At 36.2% G+C, this 17921-nt stretch overlaps 1 protein-coding gene and 1 long non-coding RNA gene across 8 annotated transcripts in view; both read left to right on the top strand.

Moving 5' to 3' along the window:
• The first annotated feature begins 50 nt into the window (after positions 1–50).
• exd3 (exonuclease 3'-5' domain containing 3) overlaps positions 51–17921 on the top strand; it is a 48142-nt gene continuing 30271 nt past the window's right edge. For 2 of the 3 annotated variants that reach the window (XM_014987970.2, XM_014987967.2), the window contains exons 1-16: positions 51–136; positions 2614–2673; positions 6516–6580; positions 7639–7800; positions 8635–8820; positions 8930–8983; positions 9150–9289; positions 10298–10404; positions 10492–10565; positions 10716–10754; positions 10843–11009; positions 11248–11404; positions 11494–11692; positions 11778–11887; positions 12857–13040; positions 13216–13379. In XM_014987970.2, coding sequence (XP_014843456.2) covers positions 2646–2673; positions 6516–6580; positions 7639–7800; positions 8635–8820; positions 8930–8983; positions 9150–9289; positions 10298–10404; positions 10492–10565; positions 10716–10754; positions 10843–11009; positions 11248–11404; positions 11494–11692; positions 11778–11887; positions 12857–13040; positions 13216–13379 — 1836 coding nt within the window. In that variant the 5' untranslated portion in view covers positions 51–136; positions 2614–2645. Of the gene's footprint in view, positions 137–1328; positions 1425–2613; positions 2674–6515; positions 6581–7638; positions 7801–8634; positions 8821–8929; positions 8984–9149; positions 9290–10297; positions 10405–10491; positions 10566–10715; positions 10755–10842; positions 11010–11247; positions 11405–11493; positions 11693–11777; positions 11888–12856; positions 13041–13215; positions 13380–17921 lie in introns of those variants that run through there. The other variant, XM_014987968.2, reaches the window with a different exon arrangement.
• LOC148156007 (uncharacterized) lies at positions 13401–17755 on the top strand. Of its 5 annotated transcripts, none has more exons than XR_015764883.1 (6): positions 13401–16003; positions 16617–16705; positions 16795–16912; positions 17093–17160; positions 17231–17350; positions 17449–17755. It is a non-coding gene; the product is annotated as an uncharacterized LOC148156007 (long non-coding RNA). The 5 variants fall into 5 exon arrangements; XR_015764886.1 differs by having other exon boundaries at positions 13402–15589; positions 16596–16705; positions 17235–17350; XR_015764885.1 differs by having other exon boundaries at positions 13402–16003; positions 16596–16705; positions 17235–17350.

Genomic DNA, 17921 nt, shown 5'->3' with positions numbered 1-17921 from the left:
CAGGATTCTATTTATTTCTAGTAAGCTTTTCCTTGGGTCAAGGGGAATTTAAAATGTCGCTAAGTGGAATTTAGTGGTTCTCTCTTTTATTATGTGCAATTAGCAAAATTGTGAAAAAGAACCTACATTGTTTCAGGTTAGTATTCACACTTTGTTCTTGGTACTGTTAATCATTACGTTGCAAAATGATGAAACCTTTCAAAAACTTTTCGACCAAAATAGGTTTGTTTTAGTTTTTTAGTTTAGTTCTAAGTATAGATTTTAACTTATTAAAATGTCTAGTCTCAATGTGTAGTAGTGTGGTTAAAGGGTCAACAAGGTGGAAAAACAAACAAACAAAAAAATAGCATCAGCCGCCAGTTCCATATCTTCTGGTGAATTTTATTACAATTTTGGCTCTGACATCCATTCTGAGCTTCTGATATTTCATTTGTGTTCTTATCGTGAATTGGCAACACATGCACTTCACTGAACTAAACCACAATGAAACGGGTCAAACCGAACAGCAAACTCTAAACAGAGAAACAAGAAAAAAGTTAATTTAATTCACAGACTCATCTACATAATTAAATAGTCTGCAAAATAAACCATGTAATACAGGACAACTCAAAAGGTTACTTTAAAGAAAAAACAATGTATAATTACACAAAAGAATACCCTAACACCGCTATGCAATCAGTGACGTCATCCAGCCATTTAAGCAGGAGATACTGAACAGGTGTTTTTTTTATATGTACTACCCGTAAATCCGTCCTACCTTGTGGTAGCACTGATGGAACACCGGGATAGTAAGTGAAGCAAAATTGTAAAGTAACGTTGAAATTAAAGCATTACGACCATCAATAGGAAGATTAAATGAATCAGAAAAAAATAAGGGACACAAACTGGACCACACACTCAAATCTACTGATTTTCTATTAAAAAAGTAACTAAAAAAATTAGATTTTACATATTCATTTGTATTGTATTTATTTTTCTCAGAGAAGAGAACAAGTTTATTTTTGGCTTGTTAAGGATGAATATACAATGTTACACAGAGTTGATTTCCGTTTGCCTGCATTTATAACGTTCCACCAGAAGTGGGAGGTTGACTTTGGGTAGCAAAAATTTTTTACCCTTATGTGGACTCACAGGCGTGTATATGAAAATGTTTTGGTAAAATTGTCGTTTTTAAAGTATTAAAACATGCATGGGCTTGGACCATAATATTCTTTAAGAATTTTATTTGAAGTTAATAGCATTCAAGATCTGTTGAACTTGAAAAATCTACAAAATGTGAATAATTGTGTAAGAGAAAAAGCTGCCTGCAAAACCAAACTCAGGGATAACTTGGAATCTTACAGACGCGAGTGAGCTAGAGAAACAGGCTGACAGTTTGCCAGTCTGCGTGACGATTTCTAACTAACTGAGCAAACTAGCCAGTGGTGAGTCTATTTAGCTTAATAATGAAATTACTAAACTGTTGGAATGAAGCCTTTTTGAGCCGGTTGACACGTTTAAAACCACTGAGTGTTGAAGTGAAAACATGTCAACCTAGCTATCAGGCTTTTGAGCTAGCTTATAATGACACAGGTGTGTTAACGAATTGAAAAACAACGGACTTTGTAAAGGTTTATGCCTTTGTTTCCGGAAAGGCTAGAAACCAATACGAAGAAACACAATGTCTGACATACCCGTGACAGACAAGCTAATTCTTGCTTACAGAAAATACTAGGACGATTTCCTCACCACGAGGTGGCGTTGCAGGCAAAAAAAGACTTGTCTTCATACCGTGCAGCCAAAGGCCTCCCAAAGCCTGCAGACAGTCAGAGAGAAACAACCAGACTTAAGGCTTTAAAAACATCCTCAGCCTGAAATCAAACTTTAGAGCCAGCTGGCATCTTGCCCTTTCTCAGGCTTCTGTTCCCACAGTTTTTTTTCCATGTAGCTGCTTAAAATTGCAACACGCATTTTGATGCCTTTGTTGAGGCTTGATTTATACACACTCACACACACAAAAATGCTGAACATATGACAAGTCCCTCAAGATATTTTGGCATTGATGGATAAACACTCCAGGTTCAGGCTCACTCTTGCGTGTAGCTAGAGATTATATAAAAGTAACAGTTAAGGATATATTAATGGGAGAAAAAGAGATTATGGGCTGCCACAGAAATATTCAAACATAATATCACAACTTCATAGTTTCCTTAAATTGGTTGTCCAAGGAAAAGTATTGTACTAAATAAAATAAGTTTTTGTTACTGTTTGAAAGTTATTAATAGTTTTATAATATAAGTGTAGTGGTCTTGAAGTCTGTTGATGTAATGACTGGCAGCTGTAGCGCCAGTATACTGGTCAGTTCTGGGTCCTTTCCAGGCATTTAGCCCTACAAAATCACTGATGTATTTAAGTCTGTGCAATGTTAGGAAAACATGCAGTTTTAATGTTATTGTTGAATATTGCGATGATACATATCTGTGTTGACCAATCCACATTTTCCCTATTTAACTTGGTATCTTTGAATTGTACTCACCAGTAAACATATTTCGATGTAAGATGTATATACTGTGACAATTTAAAATAGTTATAGTGGAAACCTCACAATCTGATCTCTGTGCTTCCATTCTACAGGGAGACAGCAGGATATCAACCTGAAGACAGAAATGAGCCTTACTTCTCTAGAAGAAAAGGGTTAGTAACTCTTGTTTCATTGCACATGGTAGTTTTGTAAGTTCAGACATGCTTTACACATTTGGGGTAGAATAGTTTTTAGAGTGGCAGCAAACATAACCGAAAGCATAGGTGATTCTTGAAATACACAATGATTTTTTTTTCTGAAGAAAAGTTGAGTCACATTAAATAGTTTTTAAACTGCAATAAGTTGTGGAGGAGTGGGACTAATATCTCTCACCGAAAGAGTATGCTAGTTATTTCTCTATGCCTTTTTTAAGTTCCACAAAGGAAAAGCTACTGCCTAAAACAATCCACACAAAACAAAACCAGCATTAGTTGGTAATGACACATAGAAGGTTAAAGTCCCACATTCTAGTTTTTGAGCAGGATCATCGTTTCTGGTAACAGGGCAACAGTAGACTGTGAAAAGTACATTCTCTAAGGTAATATTGTAGCATTTTTTGGCAAGTTGATTGTGCATTTCTTCTGTACCTTTGATATCCAACATAAATTCATTTAAAATTACACCACCAGGAACCGCCAGATACTAAATAAACCCCACCAGGTTCCTAAATCCAAATCAAGGGAAATTTGTACTTTTATGAACATTTCACTTTTCGATAAATTAATTTTATGTTTGATATGTGGGCTATAGAGTACTACTTATTTCAGAGAGGATGGGGAACTTTAAACACTTTTAGTTTTAATGTCAGTTTATCTTTTCTTAACAGTGACTTGTGTATCCCCCCCGCTTGTAAGAAATATACCATATAACATTGGAATAACTCTGCCAAACACACACAGACAGCAGTGTTAGTAATGCTAACATGCGATAATCCTGATGTATAAAAAATAATAATGGTTGCTCACTGCAGCAGAGAAAAATCTACCTGTTCCATTCAAATCCAGCTTAGCCCTAATTAATACAGTTCAATCAAATGACAACCCTCTTTCAAATGGACATGTCATTGTAGATTTATAAGAGATTTAAATCCACTTGAGCTTCTAGTAGTTCAGCTTTAAGTGGACAACTGACATATCAACAGTACTTTAATGGGCATGCTAATTTCCAAATGCTGCCATTCTATTCATTTGCTAGATTGCGTTCTAGCACCTTTGACGATACACAAAAGAAGAGAAGTACTTGTTGAAGAATGTTGTGGCATTCGTCCAGTGGATTTGAGCCATTTGCACGACTTCCAAGTCACACTGAAGCCCTTCTAGTGGCTGTAGTAACATCAAATGCCTCAATTAGATACTTGATCTTGGTGTTTCTAAAACTTTGGCAGCTGGTTGACAACATTCAGCCAGAGCTGCTCTGTTGATTTTACTCCGGTAGATATTTCTGCAGATGTTTCACAATAGTTGGAATAAATTAATGCTGTGTCTGATTACAGTGAACTAAACAAAAGAAAAAGGGGGAAAAAAAAAGAATTCACCTTCCCAGAGGTGAATGAGTTCATGCACTCGATGGTTGTCGGTGTAATTCAATGTGGTGATAGGGTTATTATGTTGTAATGAATGAGGGTGCCTCCAGCTCTGTCATTCGCACTTCAGCCAAGACCGTAAAGAAGCTACATGCTCAACATTCCTCTTCTCATGCAAACAGTGAGGCTGAAGTGGGTTGTGCTGTTTGTGTTTGTGTGAGTCCCTGTGCACATTATAGTCTATGCATGTTTGTCAGAGGGATGAATGGGCTGGAGTGGGGTGTAGAACAGCAGGGAAGCACACAGCAGGGCAAAGGGAGCCTTGCAGCCATTCAGTCAGTTTAAATTGAACGACATTTGATGGAGCCGTGATTGTGATGTTTCAAGATGCCCATTTTTGTGAACTTGATGCATAACTACTTTGCTTTGCAAGCTTTCCGTTGTGTGAAATGATGTGGTGTGACGAGTCATGCTACTCTAAAGATCTGTTTGTTACACAAATACCTAGTAACTGGGAGTCAGGTTTTCCATTTATATACATTAAATGCAAAATGTACATATTTTTTGTACAGTTTTGGCTAAATTACTGCTGTGAATATATGTTGTTTCTGCAAATTACCTTTTCTTTGAGTCTTTGTACTCTAGTTAACAATTAATCGATTACTAAATTATTTGACAATTATTTTAACAATCGATTAATCAGGATTCATCTGTTCATCCATCCACCCATACAGCCATCTATCTATCTATCTGTCCGTCCGTCTGTATATTTGTCTTAGCATCTATCCGTCAGTCCATTTGTCCTTCTGTTTGTCCATCTGCTCATCCCATCCATTCTTGTAGACTGAACATTATGTAACTTCTCTAGAAAAATCTGCAATAAATCCAGAATGAATTTATTTATTTTTTTATATTGACTGAGAGCCCTGAGCTCTGCTAGTTTGACTTTGGAAAGTGGAGTGGTAGTGTAACCATACAAAAGGATTAATTTGTGCTGGTCAAAAAATATTGGACAAAAACAATTTACTTACAAAATGTTCAACGAGAGTGTGTTGTTTGTTTCTTTATTTTATCCTATATTTCTCCTTAAGGACAGAGTTTGTCTGGCTACGATGGATTAGAGGCCAACATAGAGAGGACTATGGGCTTGCTTTCCCAGGCTGTGTTTCAGGAAGGCAGTATTTTTTACAGTATGACCAGCACATAGCCTTTTTCCTGGGGAAATCCGAGACAAAATCAAGAAAGGCTGGTGCAGGGAGGGAGAGAAGAACAGGAAAACTAGCCCTGGGAAGGAAGGGGGGAGAAGGTGAGGGGGAGCAGGTAGGCTGGAGGCCACACAGAACGAGAACACACAGAACAACCAAGAACGAAGCTGGAGCTTCTGGGAAGGATCAGTGAAATATACAGGCATCCTCACTTCTAATTCTGGTCCCAAACTCCTCCATTGGAAGTAATTTGGCCTAAAATGTGCTCAGTGTCTTCTACCGGCCATTCAAGCAGCAGATTCAACTGGAATGCAGAGCTAATGCTGGGTTCCTCTGCTGCCCAAGCAGCCTCAGCTGTTAATCCACAGTTGTAGCTGCTATGTTATGCTTGTTCAAGAAATGACATCTGACGTCATTTGTATTTAGCTATTGTCTTCTTTAGCAGCAATGAAGAAACATTTTCTTTTCATATCACATTACCGATGAAGTTTGATTAACATCTTGATGGAAAAAGGGAAATATTTGAAGAAAATCACCAACAAATTAGAACATAAATCCACATGACTTGGAAATAAAAGTAAAGGTTAAACAAATCCTTGGTTACAAGCTTTGCCAAACCTTAATCAAACAGTTACTTGGGGTATTAATGGTATAGAGGAACTGCTAAAATTGTGATTTGATTAACAGTTATGTTTACAGATAATTGAACAATGGAAATGATAATTACAATGCTTTTTACTTTAGTGCTAGATTCTTTTTCTTCTCTTCTATGCTTAAATATGTCATATTGGTGTTTGTTTGGTATGTAATCAATCTGAGATGGATAGAGGAATAACTTTATGTTGTCAAGGAGCCTAAAAAACATCTCCTGTCTCAGCCAGGAAATTGCAGCCTTCAAAAATGTCAAATTAAAATTCTTATCCATGACCAAACTAAAAAAAAAGTGGAAAAACATATTTAATTATCCAAATTAAAAAAAAAATATTTGGCTGAAGCACAATGCCTCATTTTAACCTCTGTATTATAATAATAAATGAGGAAGCAACTTATTGTGTAATTGTTGACCCTTTATTTACAAGGTAAAGTGTTTGCTGCTGCATATAAGTGTAGCTATTGCAGATTTTATTTGCAAATTTACACTTGTTTTAAAATTAGACAAACATTAGTGTTGAAATAAAACTTTAATGAAAACAGAACCCCCACACCTGTGTGTGTTTTATCCCTTCAGGGCTTGACCCTTTACAGCTCAGTGAGAAGTTCTTTGAGCTGTGGCACCAAAACAATCTGCAGATGGTAAGAGTCACCTTCACATTGTCACTTTCATGCATGAATGAATGTATGTGGGTTTAATAGGTCATGTGTGTTTGCACGAAGCACAGGAAGGAGCAAACTACTGAGAGATCCCAGTATCTTTAACTGAAGTGTGTGTGTATGTGTGTGTGCGTTTTAATGAGGAAAGCAGAAGGAAGGAATTTGTGTTGCTCTGAATGAACTTGAGAGGAGGTTATTGAGTGGATGACATCTGTTTTGTAAATTAAGACACAGTTCAAGGTATTCTCACACAGATATCATTTTCTCTTGTTGGAATTTCCTAATGCCAAGCTTTGGATTCTTATGCCAGGATCCCTTATATGTCCCAAACCTTTGTGTCTTCTTGGCTCAAAGAGCAAGATTTCTGTGCATTTCTCATATTCTGAAATAAAATTCATGAATCTGTATTGCAAAACATTTTGTTATTGGAAACGAAATCTACAGAGGATAAAGTTCCGGAACTTCACTTAGGTATTTATCAGGTCCGAAACCTGGAAAGAAGTGTGGACAAAGGAAAAAAACAAAGAAAAAAAAAACCAAGCAAGGAAAATATTTTTTATTTAAAGACTCTTTTAGATGTCCTTCTATTTATCCATATGTTTGTGCTCTTATTGATCGAACACAACAAACAAAATCATATCAATACTTTGCCTTAAATCCCTGATTTGGTTTTCTGTTTATACTCTAATTCAGCAATTCTAAAAAAAATTATGAACTTTTGACATGCAAAAATGTTCTCCTCATCAATATGTATACGCTAGTCATAACTACTTTTGCCTGTAGAAATAATTAAGAGCAACAGAGGAAAAACCAGAACTATTGCATAAAAATGCGTTTTAATCAACAGTGCATCTATCAATTGATTTTGTGTGAAAGCCTTTGCTTTTCCTTTGCTCTCCTTAACTTGGTTTTGATACACAGTGAAAGTAGCAAACAGTAAGAGTGATGTGATAGACTTGAGTTGTTGGATCTACAAGCTGTGGTGTTCCTATCATAAAACATATAGTTTTAACTTTCCGTCCTCTTCTTTCCACCCACAGCTACATTTGGCAGCTATCCAAGGATTTTCAAAGCTGTCTGAGCCTCTGGAGGCCTTACTAACAATCCTGGAGAGCTGTCCGGGGAAACAGAAGGGTCGGAGCCACACCCTGGGCTATCACATTCTCATGGAATTCCAGACGTGGATGAAGGAAGGTCCTCAGGTAGTTGAGCCAGGTGTTCAGCCCCTTGGCTCTAGATAAGACTGTAGCTCCAATGTGTCTTACACTTAATATGTGAGCTGCAAGTATTGATTTTGAGCTGATCAAATACTGTTTGCATTGCTACTGTCTGCTACTGTTACAGATACAAAGTAGACCATTTGTATCCAAACCTTTTCCTACATGTTCCAAAATTGTCGAGCTGAAATTTCTTTTATTTTAAATTAAAAAGTAAAATATAACTTAATTGTTTTTTTCTTATTTACCCGCTTAACAAAAGACTAGACATGTTACGTTCTAGTGAAACAGACTAGTCAGATTTTTGTACAACAGAGATTTGATATCACATTATAAGAAAAACATGCAATTTTCTATTTTTTTCCCCCCGGTTCAATTATTTTTTGTTTTCTTTGTTCTCAGCAATAAGAATAAGGTAATGATCACTGTTTTTTTTTTTTTTTTTTCAAAAATGTATCATTTTGTCACCTTCAGGAAATGGTTGCACCCAAGTCTGCATAAGTAAATGCTATTTACTACAAAATACAAATGAAACCAAAAGGAGTGGTTATTAAAAGACAAATACATGTTTTGCATTCTGTTTTGTTTCAGGATTGAAAAAGGTATAAAGTAGTAGAACCACATTTGTATTATTCTGTTTTATATAATTTTAATAACATTCTGGGTCTGCACAATGACATTCGAAGGGCCATGAATGGCCTGCCGGCAGCACTTTGGGCAACCACAATTTAGATAATGTTACAACCTCCAAAAAATCCCTCTGTGTCAATGTATATTGCATCAGTTTTTTCCATCTTTCATTCGTGTTTACCCTTCCAGATGAGCCTGAGCTCTCTGGCTGAGGACAAAGCAGTGGAGCTCCAGCGGCGGGCTCTTGGTCTGCTGACAGACACTCAGCCCAACTTTGTAGACACCCTAATGAACATCTACCAGATTAAGACTTTGGATCCTTCCATACAATGTATGCACATTTACAAGCTCCAAGCTTTGAACTGTTATAAAGAGGTGAATGAGTGATTTGACTTTTGTTATAATAAAATTCTCTTAGTCCATACAATTTAAAGAGGCAGCTTAATTTTGGCACTTGTTTCGTTTGTCCGTTTTCTTCCCACAGGCAGTAACTCTCAGCATAAAGCTCGGATTGCAGACTGAACTAAATATGGAGAAGGTAAGACTAAGATTTTTTTCTTTATGTAAAATTAATGTTCTGTATATCCCTGCACAATAAATGATAAAGAAAAGCTTTAAACAAGTTCAAAGTTAAATTCTCAGATGATCTTTTTTGTAATTCTTTCTTCATTTCTATCCCTTTTCTATCCATTATTATTTTGCAGATGCTTATCCCTCTGATTTTACAAGACAAGCTGCCTTTGGCAGAGTCCTTTGTCAAAGGACACAGACAGCTTGAAAAGCAGCTTGTTATGTTACTAGACTCTTGGTGTCACCCGGACTTCAATGTGGAAGAGATAAGAAAGTATGCTATGTGAATTTGTAGGAACTGGCTATGAACTGTACTTTTCATACTTATTGGTATCTTTGGTAAACATGTTTAAAATGTCTTCATATAAACATAATCTCACTACGACTGTTTTAGAAAATACAACTTTTAATTTTAGTACATTTATTGAGTGCGGGTAAAGATGCCAAGTTAAAAACTGTTTCGAATAAAATCACTAGCCGCACTCCTAACAATCCCTTCAAAATGAATGTAACCGAAGAACTATTTATACTTTTATTTTTAAAAGTTTATCATAGTTTCAGGAAAATTCAAGGCTGAACAAAAACTTGAGCATATCCCCTTGCAATGCACTTGTTGACAATTTGTGACCGACTCGCTCAAAATCGTGTGTGGTACTGATGGATCAACTTTGACTCTCCCATTGCGTGTCAGGACAGTTCAGTTGAACCCGAGTTGAAAGGAGCCTTTGTAGATCATAAGATGAAAGAATCATCTGAAAGTGGCTCAAGATAATAGGTTTTTCAGAAACGAGTACTGGTGATTGGTTTTGCATAACACAACAGGTGAATATGTGTACAAGCGCCTTGTAACCGCGGTGTTTCCACGGTTCATTAAAAGTTGAGTTTGAAAGCATTGAATGCGATAAATCTTCTGTAAAATTGCTGAGTACAATTTTCCAAAAACGCCACATTCATAACTGATCCCCATTATAAGGGGTTTGTCGCTCCTCCATTGGATGGTGATATCTTCTCTAACTGTTGATGAGTGTTAGTACCATGGCTGAAATATTAATATATCTCATATAAGTTTTAAGATCTGACTTTAAATGACGTGACATGAACAAAATTATTCACGTTTAATTTTAATTACGTTTCTTATTTGATGGACACTCCATAGCTGTAAAATTGTGTTTTTTGACACTAGCAGAACATCAAAAAAGTTTTGCATACAATTGTAATGAAAATCATCCTTATAACTTCACCATATAAGCTTATATAACTGTATGTATTTGTCCTTCCACAGGAAGTTTCCTTGCCTCTCTCTGGCCAAACACTACATGACACAGATTCAACCCAAAATGCTCACCAAACATGTTGTACGGCTCATGGAAAAATTCAAAATTGACCAAAGTGGGTGACTAACACGTGTCACTTTGTTTTAATGTGTTTTGTTCCTTTTCCACATATTCACACGCCTACGTCTTCTTGTCAATATAGGCTTCTGTCCAAATGCTCTTCACAAGAGGAGACTGGACTCTCTGCGTTACCTTGTGTATAAGACATTTGGGGACGTAAGTGATGCAGCAGAGTCTTGCAGCCTGCAGACTTTTAGAGGCAATAAAGTCACTTTACTTTGACCTTAACTGTCAATTTCTGCACATATTATAAAATATAATGACAATAGTAAACCTTAGGTTTCTTTTGTGTTTTTTTTTTTTTAGAAAACCATGACAGAGGAGAATTGGACAGACCACGTGCAAGTAGGTTTTTATCTGATTATGCTTATTAGATTCTTTTTTCTTGCACCACTATGTTTTTAAAGATGTTCAATGTTTCATATGTGTGCAGTATGTGGTGGCAGATGATCTCGAGCTTCAAGTCCATTTGGTGGAGCTGTTGGTGAAGTACAGCAGTCTTCGGAAAGCCTCACAGTGGTCACTGAGATACAATCTCCCTAAAGATCGACTTTCTCAGGGGGTGTGGGAAATGCAGCAGAGTCTGCCACCTGATCTACAGTGAGTTAACCAAAAATATGCAAAGACACATCCTACAATAAAACTAAGTGACCTATCTTAATTGCATTGTAGGTCACTTGTGATAAATAATTCTTTAGTTTTATGAAATAATAAAAAGAACTTCCAGTTTTTTTTATTTCATACTTCCAATAGATATTTTGCATTTTTCTTTCTTTTCCCTATTTTTCCATATTCCTTTGCTATATTTTAGTTGCACACGTTTTCTCTTTATTTTCAGACAGATATGTTTGAACGATCTCACCACACAAGAGGAGGAGTGGATCCCATCTCAGTCTCACTGCCAGAAGTTCTACCAGGCGCCTCTCACCAAAGACAAAGTCCACTTTGTAGATACGCTGGAAACTCTCCAAAGATGTCAAAGTTTTGTCCTCAAGGTACAGAGATTTACCTGTTTGTTTATTTTTTTTTAAATTTTATATGTTTTTTTTATATTGACACATTCTTTTTGTGTGTCCTTTTCCAGGAGAGTGGTGTAGTAGGAGTTGACATGGAGTGGCAGCCTACGTTCGGCTGTATCGCTGCTCAGAACGTTGCTCTGATACAACTCGCTGTTCTTGACCAAGTTTTCTTACTAGACCTTTGTGCAAAAGGATTCTGTCACCAGCCTGATCTAGTTGGTTTCATCAGGGCTTTGTTTTCTGAACGAAATATTCTGAAACTGGGTAAGTAACAGCTAAATAAAATGGCAATTGGTTTTATCCAGGGAGTGAGTTTAAATACAAAGAACGTCTCCTAATCTCTGTACAGGTTATGGTATGACCGGAGATCTCAAGTGTCTCTCTGCCACCTGGCCTGAGTTATCAGAGGAGCCACTGAAGATGGAGGGAATGCTCGATCTTCTTAAAGTACACCAAGAGGTGCCTTTATCCCATCAGTCACAAAATTTCTACAAACGCAACTAAATCAGTCAGTTGGCCAAACATAATATCCCTTTATTATTACAGGTTTAACATTTCTAAAGGACTGATGTAATCTAATGGTGTTAGCAATTCTAAGGCTGTTTACAATGATCTCCAGTTATATCAAACCTTCAAAGTAGAAGCTCCTCTTTTAAACAGATTCTACATTTTAACTTCAAAATAATTTCTAGTAGGTTTCTAAAATTCTATTGAGATGAACGTTAGAGATAAAACAATCAGTGATTTATGGTTTATTTCTTATCTCCTGTTTTTGTAAATTGCGCCCTTTTGTTTCTCTTTTAAAACTAGAATTGACAGTTTTTTTTTCTTCTCGCATTTCTTTCTTGAGTTGTCATTTGTTTTTATTAGCAGTAGAGGCGACTTTCCACTGGGTGCACAAGAGAACGTGCTATTTTTAGACAACAAAGCGACGACAGAACTGAAATTTCAAACTGTGTTTAGCACCTTATATTAGTTATTTTCAAAATATTTGGAAGTAATATTACTCCCTTAATACTGAGATTTCCAAAAAGCTGCAGTCATTTCTAAATCCAACTTGTTCTTTTCGCCAAAAAGTCAAGTTGACAGTGAAAAAGGAACCAGTTGAGGTTAGGATGTGAATTTTATGGAGGTTTCATGTTTCATGTCTCTGGGGCTGACGCAGAACTGGACAGAGATTTAAATTTTAGCCTTTAAAACAGAAGTTAAATGGGCTTCAGAGCTTTAGAATTCAAAACAAATAAACAATTAGTAGTTCATTTAGATTTTTGTTAGCTCACTAACATCATCTACGCTGAAGAAAGTTGTGAATAAATTTCTTTGTGGGTCTCTAGATCCGATACCTAAAAAAAATTAAACAAAACTTCATCTGTAGGTAATATTCAATCTTCTGACACTACTTGCATGTTTTGTGTTTTACCTATTCAGATTCAGCGTGGAAAGGTGAATCAAGTTCAAAATGCCCCTAGAGAGGTCCTGGTTGGTGAGGACAGTTCAGAGAAAGGCCTCAGTTTGCTGGTGCAGCAGGTCCTGGGAAAGCCTCTGGACAAGACAGAGCAGATGTCTAACTGGGAGAAGCGTCCACTGCGCATCAGCCAAATTAGATATGCAGGTATGGTATTATGCATGCACAGACAGACAATAACAGAGAGCCAGATGGTCGCTGCTCTCCTCTCCATAGAACATTAGAGATTATTTTGTTATCCCCTGACAAAATGCAAACTGATAATTCACCCCCCCTTGGTCCTGCCTCACTCCTTCTCTTTTTTTTCCAATCTCTTCTCTAGCGGCAGATGCCTATTGCTTGCTGGATGTGTACTCTGCTCTCTCCAGCAACCCAGCGAGCTTTGGGCTGCCTGCTGACCTGCGCAGTATCACTTCAGGCCAATCAGAGAAGAGCAAAGACAAGGAGAAAAAGGGCAAGAAGGCAGCACAGAATCCTAGTAAAGAGGTAATGCCTCGGCTGGGAGTTCTGTTACTACTACGTATTGCTTATTTTTGGGAAAATATGTTTCTTTCCAGTCTATAATGTGAATGATTTTCACAAGGGCATGTCGCTGAATATGTCTAAGCAATTCATCAATATAGTTCTATTTCTAATTTTATTGTGCCACATTTTATGGTGCCACTTTAATTGATGTTACTTTAAAACAGGTAAAAAATGTAAACATTCCTCCTGCTTGCATTACCAAAGATGGTCAGATTTGTTTCTCTATATTTAGTTTCCAGGCTTGTTTTATAGGCCTTACCTAAGCTCAGATAGTCGGGATACTCTTTGATTCATGCTTTAAAGGTCTTCATTCTTATCTTATTATTTAGGTGGATATCAAATTAAAATGTTTTATGGCTTTGCTGTTGACGAAGTGATGCGAATATAAAGCTTAATGATTTTTCTTTTAAACTGAAGAAATGTACAATGTCGTGTTATTATAAAATAGCATAAATATATACAAATATAACTTCCATTTAAAATTTTATTGATACAAAACAGTCTCAAATATTGAACAGGAGTTAAAAAATAATTTTTTTAGCAACACTACATATTCTCCACACAGATAATATCTTCCTTTAATAATATTTTACTGCATGAAAATTTTCATGCAATAATTTGCATGAAATATTTGATAACTCAGACACAAGCATCATCGATTATAAATTTAGCTTTCACTTAATGACATGAATTTCAAACTTTGAAGGTTTTCTGTAGTTTGTGCACAACTAGTGGATTTGTAAATCGGTTCTGGGTGAATTAAGGTTTTTCTGAAGCCCCCCGGCCAGCAGGGGGCCCTAAGCAACAGCAATGTATGGTTATAAACTCAGCAAAGACTGGATATGGCAGTCATTCCAGACATTATTCCTGCTATACCATCTCCCTATAAGGAAGAGTGTAAAGAACTAAGAGCAGACTTAAACCCTATAATTATCTTTAGGCTATCTTTAGGATGTCTACTTAGTGACTGAGCCTTACAAGACATATTTAATTTTTAAGTTGATCATTGTTCTGAAATCAGAACCTTGATTAATTCAGCCCAAAAAGACTGAATTAAGAATCCAAACCTGTCTGAGACATTCCATGATTGGGATAAATTCCAGGAATAATTAAGGATTTTTGATGGTGTCTATGCAAAATGGTGAAGTTCAGTTCGCACATCTTTCTTGCAGTAGATACTCTCCTGGCATCTCATTTAGTGCTTTCTTATGAGCTTTTAGCCCATCTTCATGTTTGCATATTATGATTAGTTACACAGAAACCAGTGATTATTTACATAAAAACTGAATGTAGGAGGCGGCGCACCACCAATGATCATCTTACATGAAACACGTTTTGAGACTGGAACATGTAAGGCCTCTCCAGGATAAATAACAGATTAAGTTAGCTTTATTTTTTCCATTGTGCAATTCATTTGTAGTCCTACACTGCACAAATAATGTCTAAAATGCACCCTCCAAATCAAAACCTGGCAATGTACCTAATAGGAACTGTTTAAAATCTTCATAAAGATCTTCAGATTCATACTTGGTTATCATTGGAGGAAAGGAAAGGCATAGATTTTTATATAAAATTAAATTAGTATTTTTAAATGCATATTGAAGGGCTACTTAAGCACTTTAAAAATCGATATTAGAGTCCCTGCTAATTTAAAACTAGCAGTAGTTTGAAAAGGATGAAAAACACAATTCTATACGTATTCCTTATAGTTTAATGATGAATTAGTGATATGATAGATTTATGAATAAAAAAAATCAAATAATTTTGATAAAAATAGGTTAAAAATAGTTATCAAAATGGCAACATTTTAGGAATAGTGTCCGAATTTAATGTTATCTTGATGTTGTGCTTCTCTAAATGCTGCACAGTAAAAAATGCTGGGTTATTTTCATAACCCAATTTCTGGGTTGAAGCTGTTGGGTCATAGGTTGGGTTAGTTTGACCAAATATTGGGTCAAAATTCATAACTCATGCGTTGGGTCAGAAATTTATCGGAAGTCTACATCTTGCACACTTCTGTTGGGCCAGGAGTTGGGTGGGTAGATTTACCCAAACGGTTGGGTTAAAGATGAAACTTGGAAGAAGCCACGCCCCTCTTCACAAGCCTCCATTTTCAACATGACTGTGAACGTTGCATATCGGACTTCTCCTCTACTTTGAAATAAGACATGGTAAGTAAAAAGAAGATAACGTTTCAAGTGAATAGGATTTTATCAATAAATAGATGTATTTCAAACATGTTTGATATTTATTTTTATGGTTATTTAAAATGTTTATTATGGTAAGTTCCTCTGACAAAGAGCTTCGGTGTTGCTACAACACGGATGTTGGGGAAAAAATAGATGAAGGGGAAGGGCACAATTTGTCAAGTAAATTAAATTCAGTTTTTAATATAACCTCAATCATATTTGTTCGTAACTTAACATAGTCAAATTTTTAAAAATCGATTTAGTTTTAAAAGAAAACGGTAGTTGACGGTTTGTCCCCTGATTTTTGCAATATGCGCGCGCATCCTCAGCGGGCTGAGGCTACGTGTTCGAACACCAGCAGTAATGGCGCAGGAGAGCGAGCAGAGCTTTAATAATGTGGGTATATTATGCTTGTTGAAAATAAAATAACTTTTGCAAAGTTATTAGGCGATAAATTAGTTGTGTAAACCTGAATTATGCGCTCGGTTTATTAACATATAGCTTAATTACAAACATGCTCGGACGTTTTCGGACTTATCGCTCCCCTGCAACCGCCGGCTCGTCTCGCCCGCTCTGTCAGTTGACCGGGCCTAGCGGCTCGTTAAGCCGAGAGAGAACAACCGTCTCCCGGCACATTGCTTTCAAACTCCCGCTGGTTTTCGGCAACGAATTAAAAGCAAAACTAAGACAATATCTAATGTTAATGTTTACTCATTTTATTATTATTGTTACTATTAATTACAAATACATTTATTTAAAGTTGGTGCTGAAAGTTATTCAGCACTAAGTTTGTGTTAAGTTTTACTTCTAAATTAAATTATATGTGTCATTTTATTTTATTAAGTGCTATATTTATTTTTAGGAACATAAAATTACTCTGAACATTTGAAATTGCTGGCTAATTACAAGTTATTTGCAGTGGAGACAGCTATAAGATTTAAGTCAGTCATTCTTAAAGTTTGATTTGTGATTTTGTCTTTTCTGATAGATTTTGTAATTTTACATCCAGGATCTTCAGGAGAATTAAGCGAAACCCAAACTCCTCGTTCTCAACGAAGACCTTCTGCATGACCAAGAACATGAGTCTGCTCCCTCAAGGTATTGAAGCTCAGAAGAAATGTTTTCTAAAATGTTTTCATGCTTTCTAGTTACTGCAACATTTTAACACTAACTTATGTTTGATACAGAAGATGATGTAGTCCTGCAGCTGCTGCCAGTTCTCCTCCCTGCTCCACCTTACTAATTTGGGAGAAGTTTCAGATCCATCAACCTGGAAATTCAGATGTTTTCATTGATATCCAGCCTGTAAGTCAACCTTCATCTCTGAATAATGCTCAAAGTGTTTAAATAAGTGCATCACATTCAATAGTGAGGTTTTGTGTTAAACTAGAATCAGTCAGAAATTAGTTTTTGAGAATGTATCCCTTTACCTTTAAATTCACTAAAGGCCTGTTTTTGTGCTTCTTTCTCTTGTTCTCAACAAAGATCTTTTGTACGGCCAAGAAGAGAAAGGAGCGGCCATCTTCTCAACAACATGAATTTTCTCCCTTAAGGTATTGAAGTTCAAGATATGTTTATAAACTGTTAACATTTAACATTTTAACACAAGCTTATGTTTGCCAGACAGACAAGATGATGTAGCCCTGCAGCTGCTGCCAGTGCTCCTCCCTACTTACACATTTGGGAGAAGAGTTTCAGATCCATCAACCTGGAAGTTCAGAAGGTTTCATTGATATCCAGCCTGTAAGTCAACATTCATCTCTGAATCATGCTCAAATTGTTTGCTGTTTATATAAGTTCATCACTAATGGCCTGTTTTTTCTGTTTTCTCTCTCCATCAGGTTGGGACAAACCTGGTGGTGCATCTACAAAATGTGACAACTTGTATGTCCTCATGCAGGGAGACAGGCAAAATGCTAAAGTGTCGTTAAAAATGCTCCTTGTTTAATGGCTGAAAGTTTAACTTGTAGTTTGCTTTAAAACAGACTTTTTTTCATTAAATGTTTTCTAATGTGGAGTAACAGATACTTCTGGAGTTGTAGCCAAATGAATTGAAGTGATTTAACTACTTATGTTTTGTAACTTTTGTAAATGAAATTGCTGGCTCTATATATGTATCATGTGGAAATAAAAGAAGCTTTAAATTCATATGTCTTTTAATCCTTTTTTTATATAGTGAAATTTAAAATTTTTTTAACCCAACTATAGTGGTATAATAACCCTTGTGTTGGGTTATGAATTTCAACCCAATTTGGGGTCAATTTAACCAATTTAAGCAAGTCAATTTAACCCAACGTTTGGTTAGTTGCCATGA

Source organism: Poecilia mexicana, unplaced genomic scaffold (assembly GCF_051168715.1).
Source record: "Poecilia mexicana isolate PSO_F unplaced genomic scaffold, ASM5116871v1 scaffold_12, whole genome shotgun sequence".
Lineage (NCBI taxonomy): Eukaryota > Metazoa > Chordata > Actinopteri > Cyprinodontiformes > Poeciliidae > Poecilia > Poecilia mexicana.
Note: the sequence above shows the minus strand (reverse complement) of the source record. Positions and strands in the feature narration are given on the sequence as shown.